This window comes from Nesoenas mayeri, assembly GCF_963082525.1.
Source record: "Nesoenas mayeri genome assembly, chromosome: 1".
Taxonomy (NCBI): domain Eukaryota; kingdom Metazoa; phylum Chordata; class Aves; order Columbiformes; family Columbidae; genus Nesoenas; species Nesoenas mayeri.
In genome coordinates this window covers 211,486,806-211,504,432 of record NC_137541.1, presented here as the reverse complement: position 1 = coordinate 211,504,432, position 17,627 = coordinate 211,486,806, and the positions used below count along the sequence as shown (strand labels likewise).

The 17,627-nt window shown below is 43.6% G+C and overlaps 1 protein-coding gene across 1 annotated transcript in view; it reads left to right on the top strand.

Moving 5' to 3' along the window:
- Nucleotides 1-17,627, top strand: part of FCHSD2 (FCH and double SH3 domains 2) — a gene marked incomplete at its 3' end in the record, with an annotated part of 166,427 nt that overhangs the window by 26,084 nt on the left and 122,716 nt on the right. The window contains exon 3 of the mRNA XM_080350470.1: nt 5,929-5,974. Coding sequence (XP_080206596.1) covers nt 5,929-5,974 — 46 coding nt within the window. The remainder of the gene's footprint in view (nt 1-5,928; nt 5,975-17,627) is intronic.

Genomic DNA, 17,627 nt, shown 5'->3' with positions numbered 1-17,627 from the left:
CAAGCGCTAGGAGCAGAGGAAACGGCCTCAAGTTGCTTGAGGGGAGGTTGAGGTTGGATGTGGGGAACAATTTCTTCCCCAAAGGGCTGTGAGGCATTGGAACAGGCTGCCCAGGGCAGTGCTGGAGTCACCATCCCTGGAGGGCTGGACAGACGGACGTGAGGTTCTCAGAACATGGGGCAGTGCCGGGGGTGGGTTATGGTTGGACTCAATGATCTTGAGGGTCTTTTCCAACGAAAATGATTCAAGAACACACCAAAGCGGAGTTACAAGATCCGTTTCTTTTACCAAAGAGGTTGCACAGCACTTGCAGGGAATTTGACATTTTTGACCTTTTCTGTCAATACTTATTGATTCAAAATAGTGCAATTTAAAAGAAACCATTTGTTATTACTGTGGGGCATTGGAACAGGCTGCCCAGGGCAGTGCTGCAGTCACCATCCCTGGAGGATTGGACAGATGTGGAGATGAGGTTCTCAGGGACATGGGGCAGTGCCAGTGGTGGGTTAATGGTTGGACTCGATGATCTTAAAGGTGTTTTCCAGCCAAAATGATTCTGCTATTCTGATTCTACAGTGATCATCATCTGGGCACTCACGTTGGCTTGTTGCTCCTGGCTTTCACAGACGACTTCTGTTGGTATTTCCTGACAAGAGAGTGCTTAATCCTTTTGTCTTCAAAGGACTGACCAGGGAGTGTTAAGCGACTCTTCAGCAGGTGTTTACTGAGCACCTATATAGCTACTGACCTGGAGTACACGTAGCAGATGGCACAGCACAAAGTCAAGCTGGGACAAAGTCTTTGCTCAGGATGTGGAATTGCTTGAAATTGAGCAGTTATGGTGTTGGGAACATGAGAGGGAGCAACTACCCTCAGCACAACAGGGATTTCAACCCAGAGGACACTGCTGTCCAAGTCTTGGGCTGCACGGTCTGTGCGGTGCCTCTTCCTGGGCCTGGGGTCAACATGTGAGTGATGTTCTCTGGTATGGCGCCGAGTTGCCACCAAGAGAAGGAGCTGTGGAATCAAGTGAACAGACTGAGAGAGGTGATAGTCACCAGAGACTTCTGCTAGGAACAAAAACATCTATTTGCTGAGCTGACGTGATATCCTGGGAGGTTTTGCTGGGGAGTTACATCAAGGATACTGCAGAACAACCACAAAGGTTCATCCAACATAGGGACTGTGACCCCATGTGGGCACCTAGGATGCTACTGGAGGTGACCTTGGATGTGTAAAGAGTGATGGCATCACTCTGGTGACAAGTGTGAAGCAGGGGAACCTTGGGTGTGTTCTTAGTCCTTCCTGGGGAGGTGAAGGGCTTGGCAGGAGTGGACACATCCAGGAGCTCAGCATCTGGCTGTGCAGCTGATATTGCAGACGGGGCTTTGGATCTTCTAAATGTTGAAACAAGGACTGCTGAGGATGGATGGGATCCATTGGACAAGGTGGAACACAGGCACCTTTGCCAACAGCTAAACCTGGTGAGGAAGCTGAAACAAAGGTTTGGGGGACAGCGTCCCAGGAGAGACGCTCCCCAGTATAACTGGGAATCTGTCACAGGTACACAAACCCATGCAGCTGGAAACAAACAGGAGGAGTTGGGAATGTGTGTGTCGTTGCAGAGCTGTGAGCTGATTCAGACTACAGATATGTGGTGAGGTAGTTCACACTTGTCTTTGGAAGGTCATGGCAATCAGGTGAAGTTCCTGAGGACTGGAAAAGGGCAAATGCCGTGTGCTTTTTCAAAGATGGCTAAAAGTAGGATCTGAGAAGAACAGCCAGGTAAACCTTACCCTAGTCCCTCTCAAGATTATGGAGCAAAACCTCCAAGAAGCCCTTTCTTCAAGGGGCAAGCAGGTGATTTGGAGCGGCCAACATGGACTTACCAAGGACAAATTGTACTCATTTGCCTTCTGGGAGAGCTGGTGATGTGGGCAAGGTGACAAACAGTGTTGACTTTAGAGAGGCCTTTGACACAGTCTCCTGTAGCACCTTTAAGCCACCTGGAGGACACACAGCCTGATAAATGGGTGGAAAATTGGCTGGACTTCCCAACTGGAAGAGGCGCAGAGCAAAGTCCAGCTGGGTTTCCCTCACAAGTCAATACTGAATCGATACCGTTTAATGACTTTAATAACAACCTGGGTGGTGGGATGTGCTCTCGGCAACTTGATGATGGGTTTCAGATTCGGGGGAATGGTCGATGGGCTGGAGGCAGGGCCGGGATCGCAGCCACCTTGACACGTGGGAGAAACGGGCTGGCAGGGACCTCGGGACAGTCAACAAAGGCGAACGCCAAGTCCTGCCCCTGGGACTCGCTGGCCAGGCTGGAAATTCCAGTGCCACCGTGTGCATAAATATTCCGAGCGTGCAGAGTTCACCATCAGGGTTCCTCTCCTCTTGCTCCTGTGTTAGGATCTATTTCCCTCGCTTAGAATAAATACATCTCATTCTGGAGCTCTTTGTCAGTTAAGGGAGGTGTGGAGTTGATATCTAACACTCTATTTTAGCTTGCAACCTGCAGGTTTGTTTTGTTTTCTTAAGGTAAGAGACCGTATTCATGCATATATTCACTGTTAGCAGGCTTTGAGTGTTCAGTAGTGACTTCTGTTTTCTCTGAAATGGGACAAAGAGAAGGAACAAAGTCAGTTGTGTAATTCTACTTTAATACATAATATTGGCTTTTGAGTTTTCAGGGGTTACCCCCCTCTTTTTTCCTTTTTTCTTCCCCCGCTTCCTTTTCCCCCGCTTCCTTTTCCCCCGCTTCCTTTTCCCCTGCTTCCTTTTCCCCCGCTTCCTTTTCCCCCGCTTCCTTTTCCACCGCTTCCTTTTCCCCCGCTTCCTTTTCCCTCCCTTCCTTTTCCCCCCCTTCCTTTTTCCCCCCCTTCCTTTTTCCCCCCCTTCCTTTTTCCCCCCCTTCCTTTTTCCCCCCCTTCCTTTTTCCCCCCCTTCCTTTTTCCCCCCCTTCCTTTTTCCCCCCCTTCCTTTTTCCCCCCCTTCCTTTTTCCCCCCCTTCCTTTTTCCCCCCCTTCCTTTTTCCCCCCCTTCCTTTTTCCCCCCCTTCCTTTTTCCCCCCCTTCCTTTTTCCCCCCCTTCCTTTTTCCCCCCCTTCCTTTTTCCCCCCCTTCCTTTTTCCCCCCCTTCCTTTTTCCCCCCCTTCCCTTTCCCCCCTTCCACCTTCTTCCTTTCCCCCCCTTCCTTTCCCCCCCTTCCTTTCCCCCCTTCCTTTCCCCCCTTCCTTTCCCCCTTCCGCCTTGACAAATAAACGTAATACAGTATGAGTTTGGACATCATCGCACACTGAGTATGTGCTACCAGTGTACATTATAAGCAGAAGATGCAAAGTCATAATTTTCCACTGCCATATGTTATAGATGTCTTGAATTATTCTTCATCTGCTTTCTGGGAAGCTGGAAATGTTTTGGTATTTCATAATTCACTGATTCACCTCCTCGAGTCTCGGTGGATTTGAGTCAGTTGAAAACATGACAATGTGCTCTACAGTTCCTAAGTAGATTTACTTCAAGAATTTTTGATGGGGTGAATTTATTTTTAAACCGAATTTCAAAGTTGCCTCATTACCCTAGAAATCAAAAAACTTTTATTCCTCATATTCCTTATTTCCTCATATGCTCCTGCTTGTTTTTGTCAGTGTAGCACTTGGGGACTCAAGGGCAATGAAAACAGGTGTATTTCTTCAGTCTAACATTTTTGGATGTTGTGATACTACTTTGTACATTTTCTGATGCTTTGCATAGTTGTATAAATTTTTTTCCATTACAATTGCTAAATATTTATCTGAATGTCCATAGCCAAAAAAATGCATTAACACAAACTGCTAGTGCTGGGTGAGCTGTTGCAATTTATCAGTTAATACATCTTTATTTGACCATTATGTATCATGAGCTCGTATGGGGACTCATTCCGAACATGCTTCCTTGGCTCCTTGTTGAACTTCTCAGCCTTTAAATGAAAGCACATTCACCTATGCAAATTTAGCCCCTTCTTTTATTCAAGAGACCTGTGCATGCAGCATCTCTTTACATTTTTGCATAGATGCAGTTAAATGAGCTTCTGAATACAGAGTCATTAACTTTATGACTTTCAGGGTGTCACTGTTTATCTGTTTTTACTGTGCAAGTTGTGCCTTTCATCCTCTTATTTGTATGAACTAAGACTTTTGATTGATGGGGCAAAGAGAATAAACGTATCACATAAATTAACACTTGCAGCTTAGTAATGATACTTAGGAATTATTGTCCAGAAAGAACAACTAAACCACTTTTTGGATGTGTAATTCTGCCCATTACTTAATGGTTAATTTGAGAAAGAAGATGCAATAGCAGATATTAATACATCCTAGTTTAAAGAAACTCTAAATAATGTTCTTACTTTCTTGCAGACCCACTAATTCGTTTCTTAAAAACTATTCAGTAGTAGTTAATAAATGTTTTCTTAGCTTATAGATGTTTCCTTATATGAAGATACCTTGAAATTCCATCTTGAATGGCCTCATATTTCTTGCCATTAGTTAGAGTGGAATTTGGTTTGTATGGGGGAGGAAAAAATCCTCGTGGTGAAATATCCAGCTCCATATCCAGGGTCTGAGTATCCAAAACATTTAGTTCTGATTATATGTTTTCAAATCAGATTAGCTGAGAATTGGAAAATAACTCCCTTTGCCTGAAATCTCCCCACATTTATGTTTCAAAGACATCTCCTTGTTTTCTTTTACCTTTTCAATATTTAGAAAACATTCCCTTTATTCCTAGTAGTTACTTCTGTGGTTATTTCTACTTGTTACATACATTGAAAGTTACACAAGATATTGAGTGTTTGCCAAACTAACTGGATATTGAACTTGGCAACAGGAGGGCCTACAAGAAATTATTTTTGTAATATGAGATGAAATATAGTGAATTATTTACAAAGAAGAGTTGTCCAAAACAACTTCACCTGCTCATGTATTTATTATATAGCACAGTTGTGCAGCCCTTTACATCCACCTGAGATACACGGGGGTGCAATTAGGAAGACGGGATGGGATTCCTGGAGCTGGAATACAGCCAGCTCATGGGGCTATCATTAATCTGGAAAGAATTTGAAGCAATCCCAATGTGTTTAGGCTTTTGTTTTCCGTCCCGTGGCGGAGACAGAGCCCAGAACGCGCCATCAGCGTGTGGATGCTCTTCATGGGTGAAATGGAGTAGACAGGAGCAGAAAGAGCCCGTTCAGAGCTCCTTTTGTTGGTGTTGATGGAGTTAACCTTATTAGAGGATTGTTTTTTTATTAACGTGTCACTTGTGTAACTGGTTTAAATAGAATTAGATTTTCCTTTGCTGATGGCATCACCTTAAGCTTAGTTGTTTCTAGTAGAGCTTGAAGAAAACCTGGCTGTTCAAGGGATAAACAGGGAATAGTCAAAGCTACTGAAGAAAAGAGCCTTGAGACATTTAGGTGTTCGAACCGTCCTGTTCTAACGGTGACGGTGTTGAAACCCTGTGGTTTAAAATACATTGAGATGGTCCATATTGAACCCGTACGTGAGGGTGCGGCGCTGATATGAACGTGGAATGACGTGCTGTGATTGGCACTGAGTTAAGTAGGTCTGTCTAGATGCATAAAGCCAAATTCTGTGCTACCAAACTCTTCCATAGGTTATAAAAATACTGACGAGTCTTTAATGAAGTATTTATAGTCCCAGGAACTGAATCGGTCCAATAAAACTTAAAACTACGAACATCACGTATGTGAAATCCGCATGCACTAGTTGCTACGCTACTGATAGACAGTTGTCAAACCGTTTCACTTTCTTGTTGCTCATTTAACTATAAAGACTGTCAAGCAAAAAGTCCTTTTAAATAAATTATTGAATTTATAGCATTTTGCTGTGTATATTAATGGATTTGTTGTCCTCTCTTTCAGAGCGTTCAGTCAGAAAAGGGCTGCGATTGAAAGAGAATATGCACAGGTAGGTGCTGGAATCATTTTAACATCTATGACATTGTTCTATTGAGGTAATTTATTCATTAGCGGATTTTCCGTGGTGTACGTTTTCTCGTTTATTCTTTCTGTAATTCACTTAGGACGAAAGTATCCGGTGGAAATTGGGAATGAGAAAGTTTGGCCTATGCGGGACTTTATGCCCCTTCTGTGTTTTCAGGGGCATTTTCCCTGGAGGAAGTTCTTGGCTACAAAAGACATTTTCAGCATCTTTTTGGTGCCAATTATTATAAAATCAATCAGCTCTTGGAGGTTTTTGCGAGTGCGAAACTTGAGCTAAAAGTCAAATCAGGTCACTTAGAGGAGAGGAAACATGTTCTGGCATCCTCGGTCCAAAATAAATTCACATTCTTCCCTAAGAGCCGCTTCCCATTCATCTGGAATCAAAGCAGCCAGATTTGGCCTCATACTTGTGACAGTGGAATGAATTCCGATTTGTTTGGGAGGATGGAAAGAGGATTGATTTGTTTTCCCCTTTCCAAAATTAAAGAACATCTAATATGGGGCAGCTTAATTTACAGTAAAGTCTCTTGGAGCTTAAGTCCAAGTCCAACAGATTAAAAATACATTAATTTCTTTTCAAATAGATTAAAGGTAGAATAGAACACAAGTGAGGGCGTTCAGTTTCTGAAACAGGATTTCCAAATGCTCTGACACTGCAGTGTATGCAATTTGTAGTCCTGGATTTTCTGCATGGGGTCTCAGCCTAAAACTCAGCTGAAAACATTCAGTAAATCAGATCAAATTTGTCCTGATATTTAATCCGAATGCTCACAGCGGTGCTATAAGGTTCCGCAGTTATTAGCGCTCCGATTCTTTCGTTGTACACGAATTTACATTGATTACAGTGGCAGTTGCACTTCATTTGATTAAATACAGCAATTTTTCAATGATAGAATCGATAGAGGCCTAATGAAACTTTGACTAAAAGCATCTGTTCTTTCGTGGGTTTCCTAACAACGTTGTAGAGAATTTAAGATCAATTCTTACTACATTTCTCTATTTTACACTGGGAACGTTTTTTATATGCAGAGGCATTTTTAGCATTCGCTGCGTTTGGGGAATAGTATTGATAAGTTGGAAAAACAATTACATTCTCAGATTGGGAAAGCTCAGTCTTAACAACTGAGCCTTTCAGCCCCTTACATTTTAAACCCCTCGACTTTCCAGCTGCATCATTTGAGATTCATCAAGCGGCATCTCCCATGAATGAAGTTTTGTGGGGTGGCTTCCTCGGTTTGCCGCAAAGTGCACAGTTCAAGAATAACCTTGGATGTTGCTTTATTTTCGGGCCCATCAAAAGGATTTTCTGTTTTCGAGATGGTTCTAAAATCTCGCAGCAAGTGGAATCATAATAAACACAAAGTCGGATTCATTGCCGGTGGGAGATACCTTTGCAAACACTAGAAATTGTCAGTCACTCTTTTCACACATTCTGTCCAAATGTCTTTTGTCACCTCGGCGAACACGGAATATTCTAATTTAGGACTTTTTTGGCAAGCTAAAAAAATAAATGTGGAAGAGCGGACGGTGAAAATAAGTTTCCCAGAGTTGAACGCTTTGTTGGTTTAAAACACTTGGATGCGGATGCGCCGCGCTCTATATACACAGGGTACTTTTGTTTGTAGGAGAACCTGTACAAATCCCAGTGAGACCCCGGGGTTCGGTGTGTGTAATTTGTCCCTAATTCCATGGGAAGTGGCTCGAATGTATGTGGCGAATTACAGGATTTCAATGTAAAGTGTCCTGCGTCTTATTTTATCGAGGGAGGTTTGTTGCCGGCTCTTTTCACCAGATTGTACCTGTGGCCGTTGAAGCTTTTCTGAGCTGTTTTTCTGCTTGTTCTCTGCATCCCATGGGATCTTTATGGGTTTTTCTAGGCTGTGCCGTCATATAAACGGGAAAAATATTTGATATATCAGCCCTAGCACTGCGATTCTTTCTAGATCTGTGGTGAATATACCCTCCGCTGTTTCATTTGTGTTTTCAGTACTGTGTTATTCAATATACGCTTCACCTTAATCTGCAGAATGGAGAATACAGAAAGGCCCTCATTTCCCATTGACAGTATTCCTAGTCATAGCATTTAAATTGCAATTTATTATTATTATTATTATTATTATTACTACTACTACTAGCTATTGTCTGTAATGAATCGGTGGCTAAGAATACTCTTTTGTTAGGTGAACAAACAAGGTTAGTGGATATGTAATTTTGCTGCTAGCAAAAAACTGTTTTACCTAGCACATTAAATAGGTAAAATGGGATTTTCTTGAAGATTATAATTCTATCTCTCCTGTACTTTTAATTAGGATTTAACAATGATTTTTCCTGGTCTGTGTCACCTCCTGAGAACACAGAGGCGACCTCGTCATGTTCTCTCGGGCTCAGGACTTCAGGGTAAAATGTGACTTTAGGTGATCAACCTGGTGTATTCTTTGGTCTACGAGTAACCTTGAGGAGCTGGAGCTGTGAAACGTGCTACTCATCTCACCTATGCTAATTGGGTTGCTAATTGAAGGCATCAATAACAGAATAAAAGGTAGAGAAGTCCATCCTGGAGCTGCACAGGAGCTTCACATTTGAACCGAGTTGCAAGTTGAGGTTTCTTTTGAGATTGAAAAAATAAAACCCCACTCATTGTTAATGATTTTTTATCCTGACCGCGTTTTCTAGAGGACAAATTAACATTGAAGAGATGCGTGTGCTCAGTAAAACCAGCGATCTTATCTGCCATCCGGAGGGAGCGGACGGGTCGCTCGGTGTCGATTGCTCGGTCCACTGCGGTGAGAAACTCGATACGTTTAAAACATCTTAAACTGTGGAGAAAAGAAAAGGTGTAGTCGTTTGGATCCGCACGTTCCTGTCATTACTGAAGCGCGAGTGCGTCCTTTGTATCAATGACAATAATGACAATTTCTTTTATATATCCAAATAATATTTATGGGCTGCAGGGAACTGCTGGAGAGTCCAGCGCAGCCACCAAGATGCTGAAGGGAGTGGAGCATCTCCCGTGTGAGGAAAGGCTGAGGGAGCTGGTGCTCTGGAGCTGGACAAGAGGACACTGAGGGGGGACTCATTCATGGGGATCAATATGGAAAGGGTGAGTGTCAGGAGGATGGAGCCAGGCTCTTCTCGGTGACAACCAATGGTAGGACAAGGGGCAATGGGTACAAACAGGAACACAAGAGGTTCCACTTATCTGGATGGACTTCATAGTTCATGTGGACAACAGCGAATCGCTTTGAAATCCTGTGTATTTATTATATTCTGTATCTTTCTGTAGGAAACAGGAGAAATTCCCAGTGAAATCTTTGGTCCCACAAATGATTTCACCGCGTGTGCAGGTTTTAGCTTTTTCATTTTCATCTGTTTTGAAAGGCACACAGCAAAATCTTTAAAAAAACTCTGAGTTTTCTTTATATAATCTTTCTCTTGACATTTTCAGTATCTTTACTGCGCAGTTTTAAATCTCTTTAGAAAACCACATCCCACCGGGCTCACGCTGGTGGTGTGAAGCGATCCCAAAGTCTTGGGCGTTTTTCAACACTGTATCTATAGTTTAGGTTTATAGGTTTAGTTATAGGTTTAAAGTGGCTTCATTCTGTCTTGCACAACATTTTAATAATTTTACACTTGTTCTTTTACTGAATATGAAACAAACATGTATTTCTTGTCCTCCCAAACCAGAGCGGTGCCTGGAAGTCTAAAGGCAGATTTTCTTCACCACCTTTTTCCAGTTGCGTGAATACGGCGCCTCTTTGACTTGGAGTTCATTTCTTATCTCTACAGAGATAAGAGCGACTGAAATCTTAGAATCCCAGATCTAAATAGAATTTTCTGCCTTTCCCGTTCTAGGAGTTTCTATAGAAGTCAGTACTGGGCCAGGCTCTCACCACCCTCACTGCAATAGTTTGTCCTGCTTGCTCATCTTGCTCTGGTTGATCCCGTCGTCATAGAAAACGGAGCCAGGCAGGTTGGCCTAACAACATACTGTGCCGCTTTCTGAGCAGGTTTCTAGTAGGGAAAGGAAGAATTGAAAACAAATATGCTTTTATTATTAACCTAGAGCCTTCAGAAGTAGCCAATGCTTTCTGGGAGCCCATGGCTTTGGGTGACATCCATGTCACCGTTGCCATGTGAAGCTTAGGACAACCCGAGTTCTTCACCTTCCAACTCCAACCATCCTTCCTGCCTCAAGATCTGTAGGAGAACACGTTTTGGTTGATCCTTCTGAGTCTACCAAGCAACTCCAATTATCTTAGTGAATGTTTTGTCCTCTTGGTTGGTTCCTTGCTAATTTTTTGGTCTTGTTTAGTTAATGAAAGCACCGAGAGTCTTGTGCAGGTGCTTGGAAAGCTCAGCTGAAAATGGCTTAGAGTAATGATTCTTTTGAACTCCTACTTATTGATCAAGTGGAAAAAAAAGGTGAGAAATGCTCAGGAGTGGTTCTTAGGAAAATATCACCTATTTTATTTTTGCAAAAAGCAGAATTGGCTTGGTCCAGATGTTTATTATGTTCTGATGTTCCAGCATTTTACGAACATCAGTGGGTCAGCAGTTTTATGTTACAAGATGCGAGTTTTATGGATGTGTTGATTTTTCCCATTAATATCCCCCATTCTCCCCTGTACTAATGTGCTGGTCTGTGTTAAAACAGAAGCAAACTCCTGCTTTCCAAATACAGAATATATATATAGATATATATCTATAGATACCGATTGTGTGCGCTGTTTTCAAGTCCATTTATAAACGTAATCACTACTCCAATAGTGGATGTATTACCGCTCATCCCCCTCCTTGCCCATCAGAATTGCCCCAGTTTGAATTGCTCAGTAGCTTCTACTTCTTTTTCCCATTTTATTTGCACTCTTTTCTTAAAGCCTTTTGCATGAATTGTGACTTTTCTTTAGTTATCTGACAAATTCATTTGTCTAAACCTTGCTTGCTGTTAGTTTTGCCCGTTCTTCTTAGTTTGAAGTTATTAATTTCTTTTCAAGAGCTCGAGAAAATAATTCCATATCTCTATTTACACAACTCAATCAGGTTCAAATCAGTGATGTATAAGGCATCCCCGCTTTCCAAACCGATGATTTAATAATCTGTGCTTGTCTAATGAAAGTCTAAACAGTTGTCTTGCTGCACGCTTTTAAAAACCAAAAGCCAAAACCTTAAGAACTTGTGTTTTACTTTCTTGTCAAGGTTTAAGGCAAGGCAGCAATAAACCACGGCAGACGCTCCCTGTTATCCCCTTTACCTCCCGCCACCCCTTCCCTTAGAGCGGAAAGATGATAAGAAAGATAAGGGGAAAGGAAGAGAGACTTAGACTTCAAGTTGGAGAGTTTTAAAGGGTTTTACTAATGCTACTAATACATAGAGAATATATATACAAAATATAGAAAGCCAGTCTACAGTGCTGGATGCGGCGCTGGCGTCCCTCAGCAGCAGAGCTGGGGGTGCGGAGCTGGCGGCTCCAGCAGCTGCAGCTCAGGCCCCAGAAGTCACGGGCAGGACTGCACAGCAAAGCGGAACCTGGTGCAGGATGCAGGGCCTGAGGGCTGTGGGTCACAGACAGACAGACAGACAGGGCCATGGGCGAAGAGAGAGTGACCCTGTGATCACCCTCTTATATAGGGGGTATGACGATTATGGGATGGAATACTTCCGTTGGTCAGTTCTAGTCACCTGTGCCATCCACCCCTCCTCAAACACGCCCCTCTCACAACGGGACGTGCGAAAACGTATCAGTCTTTCTTGGCTACCATAGTAATAAATCTAAACACGAGCTTCTTCAGCATTCCCTTGGTCTCTTATCAGCAGCAAGTGCAGCACCCAAGGAAGAACATGCAGCTAAAACTCAGCAAAGTGCAGCCACCTAGAAGAACTGAGCTGGAAGAAAAATCACTAAAAGAGAACCGGTCTTGTTTTAAACAAAACCAGGACATTTCTAGAGATGCCTTGAAATCAGTAATAGCTCTCGAATAATTTTTCTGGAAGGAAATTTTCTACGTGTTTTTCCTTGGCAAAATAAGTTGGTTTATGTATTTATTTACTTATTTATTTTCTTGCGTGCCATCATTTAACGTCCCCAACATCATCCATATTGATGACCTGCTTCAGTCCCTAATCCATGCGGTTCCAGAAAGAAAACACCTGCTTGATAGCACCTCTATATTATGTTATATTTTATTCTCCTATAGTCGAACACCATTCAAAACACCGGGATATCCAGGAGAGCTTGAAGAAAATCAAGTGTAAGCCTTAGTCGCTATTCACGCCATTCTTTCGGACCCAGCGTGGAGAATGGGCGACCGCGGCCGCTCCATGGACGGGAGCTGCTCCGTTTCATAAACCGTTAAGGACACTATTGTGAATTTTAGAATAACTTGTAGAGACAAGTTTGACAAATCAGGTGGTATAATGGGATTATTGATACTATTCTCTACTTGTCACAGCTCAGCCTCTCCGGGCACGTTTCCCTTTTTTACCGCAAAACAAGAAGCTTTTTAGAATTCTTTATATTTAATGGCCATTTAACGTTTAATATAATATACTCCGCATGGAACAAAGACTATAGGTCTACGTGTGACATTCCAAACAATATTATCGGTGACCTTCTGAATTTGCATTCAGTTGTTCATGTACTTTTTCTTCTCTCAGAAACACTTAAAGAGAGGGAGAAAAAGATACCTGATTTAGTTTTTGTCTCAGTGTTCTGTTAGATAAAAAATCAACATACATTATGGTGAAATATTCGTCCATTTAAAAAGAATTTTAAAAGGCAGCTTTTAAAAACGCTAAGCTCTCCGCTACACTTTTTATGGAATTCTTTAGGTTAAAATAATATTGCTCTAAGAACAGAGCTGGACTGTCAGCTTCTATTTTGAGAGAAAACATCTAGTTCCTTATAAAGGGGTTGCTAAGCTTAGAATTCTGCTGTTCCTACAAAGAGAGCCCTTCATAAAGAAACTCTGCTTTTGCTGGACTGATGCAAGTTTCTCTTAGCCGGCTTGTAGCCCTTATTTTTCTTTCCAATTACCGCGCTCAGAAGCATCTGGATACACCGCCTGGAATTTCGATCCACGTAAGTGCTCTACTTTCAGATGAAAAACTTGATTCTTAAAAACTGTTCATTTTTACTCAGTCTTTGCAGTTTTGGTGAACCAGGCGGTGTATCTTACAGTCTGGAGTTACCTGGGAGTTGCTTCTTTGTGCATCACTGGTTTATTTACTGTAAGCTTGGGGGTATTTTAGCAGCATTTCAGCTTTTTTCAGGTTCCAGAAAGTGGCATTTCTTGTTTTATAACCCATTCAATCCTTCCCAATATCTGTTTTTCTCTTTCCTGGGATTTAAGAGGGCAGGCTCGTCACAGCTCAATGCTTCGAAAATAAGTAAAACAGAAACTTTGGGTGTCCAAGGCAGTAGCAATACCAGCACTGAGTCCTAACTCCATGGCAGCAATACACTGCCTGCTCTTATCCACCTCCAGTTGAATTCCTTTTTAATGTGTGTATTTTCACTTATGTTGCTCTGAGTATACAAGAAATAGGCTCCTTATTTCACAGAATCACAGAGTGGACTGGGTTGGAAAAGACCTCAGAGATCATCCAGCCCAACCCTTGGTCCAACTCCAGCCCATTGACTAGATCATGGCACTAAGTGCCATGGCCAATCTCAGTTTAAAACCCTCCAGGGCCGGTGAGTCCAGCACCTCCCTGGGCAGCCATTCCAATGCCTGACCACTGTCTCTGCACAGAATTGCTTTCTAATCTCCAGCCTCAATTTCCCCTGGCAGAGTTGAAGCCCATGGCCCCTTGTCCTATTGCTGACTGCCTGGAGAAGAGCCCAATCCCCACCTGGCTAGAACTGCCCTTCAGGTAGTTTCCTACCTTCCGATATCCATATGCCTCCCAGGCATCAGATGTTCATCTCAGAGTTATTTAAGTCTGGCTTTGTCACCCCCTAAATACAGATAATTATACCTATTTCTTTTAAACCTTAGGAACAACTTAGGAGCAAGGAGTGAGATAGACTTGATATTCCAGGCCAGGCTGGACGGGGCTCTGAGCAACCTGAGCTGGTGAAGATGTCCCTGGTTGGCCTAGATGACACCTAAAGGTCCCTTCCAGCCTGAACCATTCTGTGATTCTGTGTTTTGGAACATGTGAAAAATTGCCGCTAAGGCGACGCAGTAAAAGAGCTCACACCCTCTTATTTTTTTTTTATTATTTTTTAAAGGAAAATATTATTCCAAGCATATTTCAGTGGCTGTTGGTTTCATCCTGGTTCTCTTACCCTTCACTTCATCAAAAACTGATTCTTACACCCAAGGAGGTGGGTGGCAGGTTGATGGGTTAGGAATGAAGGTGGAGTTGTCCCTCTTTCAGTCACGGAGACAACCGCCTCTATTTCTATACTTAGTTTTAGATGACACCAAGCTGGGAGGAGTGGCTGACACGCCAGAGGCTGTGCTGCCATCAGAGACCTGGACAGACTGAGAGTTGGGCGGGGAGAAATGTAATGAACTAGAACAAGGGCAAGTGTAGAGTCTTGGATCTGGGCAGGAACAACCCCAGGTTCCAGTGTAAGTTGGGGAAGGAGCTGTTGGAGAGCAGTGTAGGGGAAAGGGACCTGGGGGTCCTGGGGACAGCAGGGTGAGCATGAGCCAGCACTGGGCCCTTGTGGCCAGGAAGCCAATGGGACCTGGGGTGGGTTAGAAGGGGGTGGTCAGTAGGTCAGAGAGGTTCTCCTGCCCCTCTGCTCTGCCCTGGGGAGACCACACCTGGAATCTTGTGTCCAGTTGTGGCCCCTCAGTTCCAGCAGGACAGGGAACTGCTGCAGAGAGTCCAGCGCAGCCACCAAGATGCTGAAGGGAGTGGAGCATCTCCCGTGTGAGGAAAGGCTGAGGGAGCTGGGGCTCTGGAGCTGGACAAGAGGACACTGAGGGGGGACTCATTCATGGTTACAGATATCTAAAGGGTGAGTGTCAGGAGGATGGAGCCAGGCTCTTCTGGGTGACAACCAGTGATAGGACAAGGGGCAATGGGTACAAACTGGAACACAGGAGGTTCCACTTAAATTTGAGAAGAAACTAGTTCTCAATGAGGGTGGCAGAGCCTGGAACAGGCTGCCCAGGGGGGTTATGGAGTCTCCTTCTGTGCAGACATTCCAACCCGCCTGGACACCTTCCTGTGTAACCTCATCTGGGTGTTCCTGCTCCATGGGGGGATTGCACTGGATGAGCTTTCCAGGTCCCTTCCAACCCCTGACATTGTGTTTCTATGATCCCTGGAGGTCATCTGGTCCCACCTCCTGCTCAAAGCTGGACTGACTTCAAAGTTCAGTGAGGTTGGGGAGGCCCTCAGCCCTTTTCAATGTGGAAAATCTTGAAGCGTGGCGATTCCCAAACCAACGTGAGACTGTTTTACCCTCATAAACACACATGTTTTCATTCTCACAGCTCTTTGACAGCCCTGGCCCTTCCCCAGCCGCCTCTTTGGCCGTTTTGTCCCCAGATTTTTCACAGTCCCCTGGTAGTGACTGCACCTTCCTTTCCACGCTTCGTTCTCTTCCTCTCCTTTTTCTCACCTTTGGGAATGGAGTAATTTCTGTATGGTGGGAAAGTTTCTTTTGTGGATCAGCATCACCTGTCATCCCTTCGCTATTTTTTAAACACCCCATAAACAAGCCAAAAGCCATTTTTCTTTTGACTTTCTTTTGGGTTTTTTTTGCATTTATTCATTTTCTCAGCCCTGCATTTGTTGTGGAGCCATCAGTTAACAAATCCTTTGTATTCCAGCGTAACTCTGCTTCTTTACTTAATTAGTACATTCTGTGTTACAATCCAAATAGAAAACCAGCAATCACTGAATTGCCTGGGATCCTAATGAAAAAGAAAATGTTTATTTAATGCAGAAATAAAGGTGCGTAGAGTTTCACACTTCGTTTTATCCTGAAGTTCAGCTGGTTAATTCGACCGATTCATTCTTTGCGATTCAGCTCATTCCGCTGGTTTTCCAGTGTTGGGCAAACGTAATTCCTAAGGTTTGTTATTACTTTTATCTATGAGACTTAAACAAGGTGCAATCAAACGTTTCTTTTATAGTAATAGGATAAGGTCTCCATTGGTTAAACAAAAATATATATCAGCTTGTACATATGCTTGAAAAATGCCAAAAATGTGCTTTTACAGGAGCAGCTCGTCGTCCTTTCAGTTCTAGAGCCCCTGACCCGGCGATCCAGACTTTACGCTTGACGCTTTTAGCGGTTTGTGAGATGGACGGCAGGTAAACAGGACAGGACTTCTTGGCCACTAAAGCTGTTTGGCTTAGCCCGAGGATTCCTTTAAAGGCCACACTGGATGTGTTCTTCACTATTTTTAAATAAACCTCCACTCCCTTCTTCCCCTTTTCAGACCTGTCCAAACCAGAACGTGTTGACAGCTTAAATCCAACAGAAGGAGAATGTTTAAGTCAAATCTACCGTAAATGACTATTCAGTATAAGACCCTACGTATACAGTAGTTGACTTGTTCGGTTTTCCTACCGATAAAAGGCCTTTTATCAAGCGGTCCTGCCCGAGGAAGAGGAGGGAGAAAAGAACCGTAAGGTTACTCAGGAGTCTAAATTAAGATGTGCTGCTAATATGACAAATATAGCAGCAAAAATATATAGATAATCCATATAATTTTATGATATAGGCAAGCGAGTGCACGCTGCTTTTTGGGTTCTTAACCCATAATATGGAAGCTTTCATTGAAAAAAATAGCAGCTTGCCTGTATTTAAACGGTTCCAAAATATGAACCAAAAGTAGGTGTCACATCAGCTTTTAGATCCTCGGGAATGATTTCTGATAGTTCATCAAAATGAGGAGGAAATTTGTGTTATGGCATCCATACGAATTAGTTAAAATTCATGTATGCAAATGACTGTCTTAATGACAAGGATGAAGTAGTGAAAACTGTGATTCGGTCTCTGGCGGTTTCAATGGAAATAGCACGTTGGCCATTTTCACAGAATCACACAGGATCACAGAATGGACTGGGTTGGAAAAGACCTCAGAGATCATCCAAGTCCAGCCTTGGTCCAACTCCAGCCCATTGACTAGATCATGGCACTAAGTGCCATGGCCAATCTCAGCTTAAAAACCTCCAGGGCCGGTGAGTCCAGCACCTCCCTGGGCAGCCATTCCAATGCCTGACCACTCTCTCTGCACAGAATTGCTTTCTCATCTCCAGCCTCAATTTCCCCTGGCAGAGTTGAAGCCCATGGCCCCTTGTCCTATTGCTGACTGCCTGGAGAAGAGCCCAATCCCCACCTGGCTAGAACCGCCCTTCAGGTAGTTCTAGAGAGTGCTGAGCTCCCCTCTAAGCCTCCTCTTCTCCAGACTAACCAAGCCCAGCTCCCTCAGCCTCTCCCCATAGGGCTTGTGTTCAAGTCCCTTCCCCAGTCTTGTTGCTCTTCTCTGGACCCGCTCCAGCACTTCAATCTCTTTCCTGAGCTGAGGGGCCCAGAACTGAACACAAGACTCCAGGTGTGGCCTCCCCAATGCAGAGCACAGGGGAAGGATCACTGCCCTTGTCCTGCTGATCACGCTGGTTTGGATACAGGACAGGACACC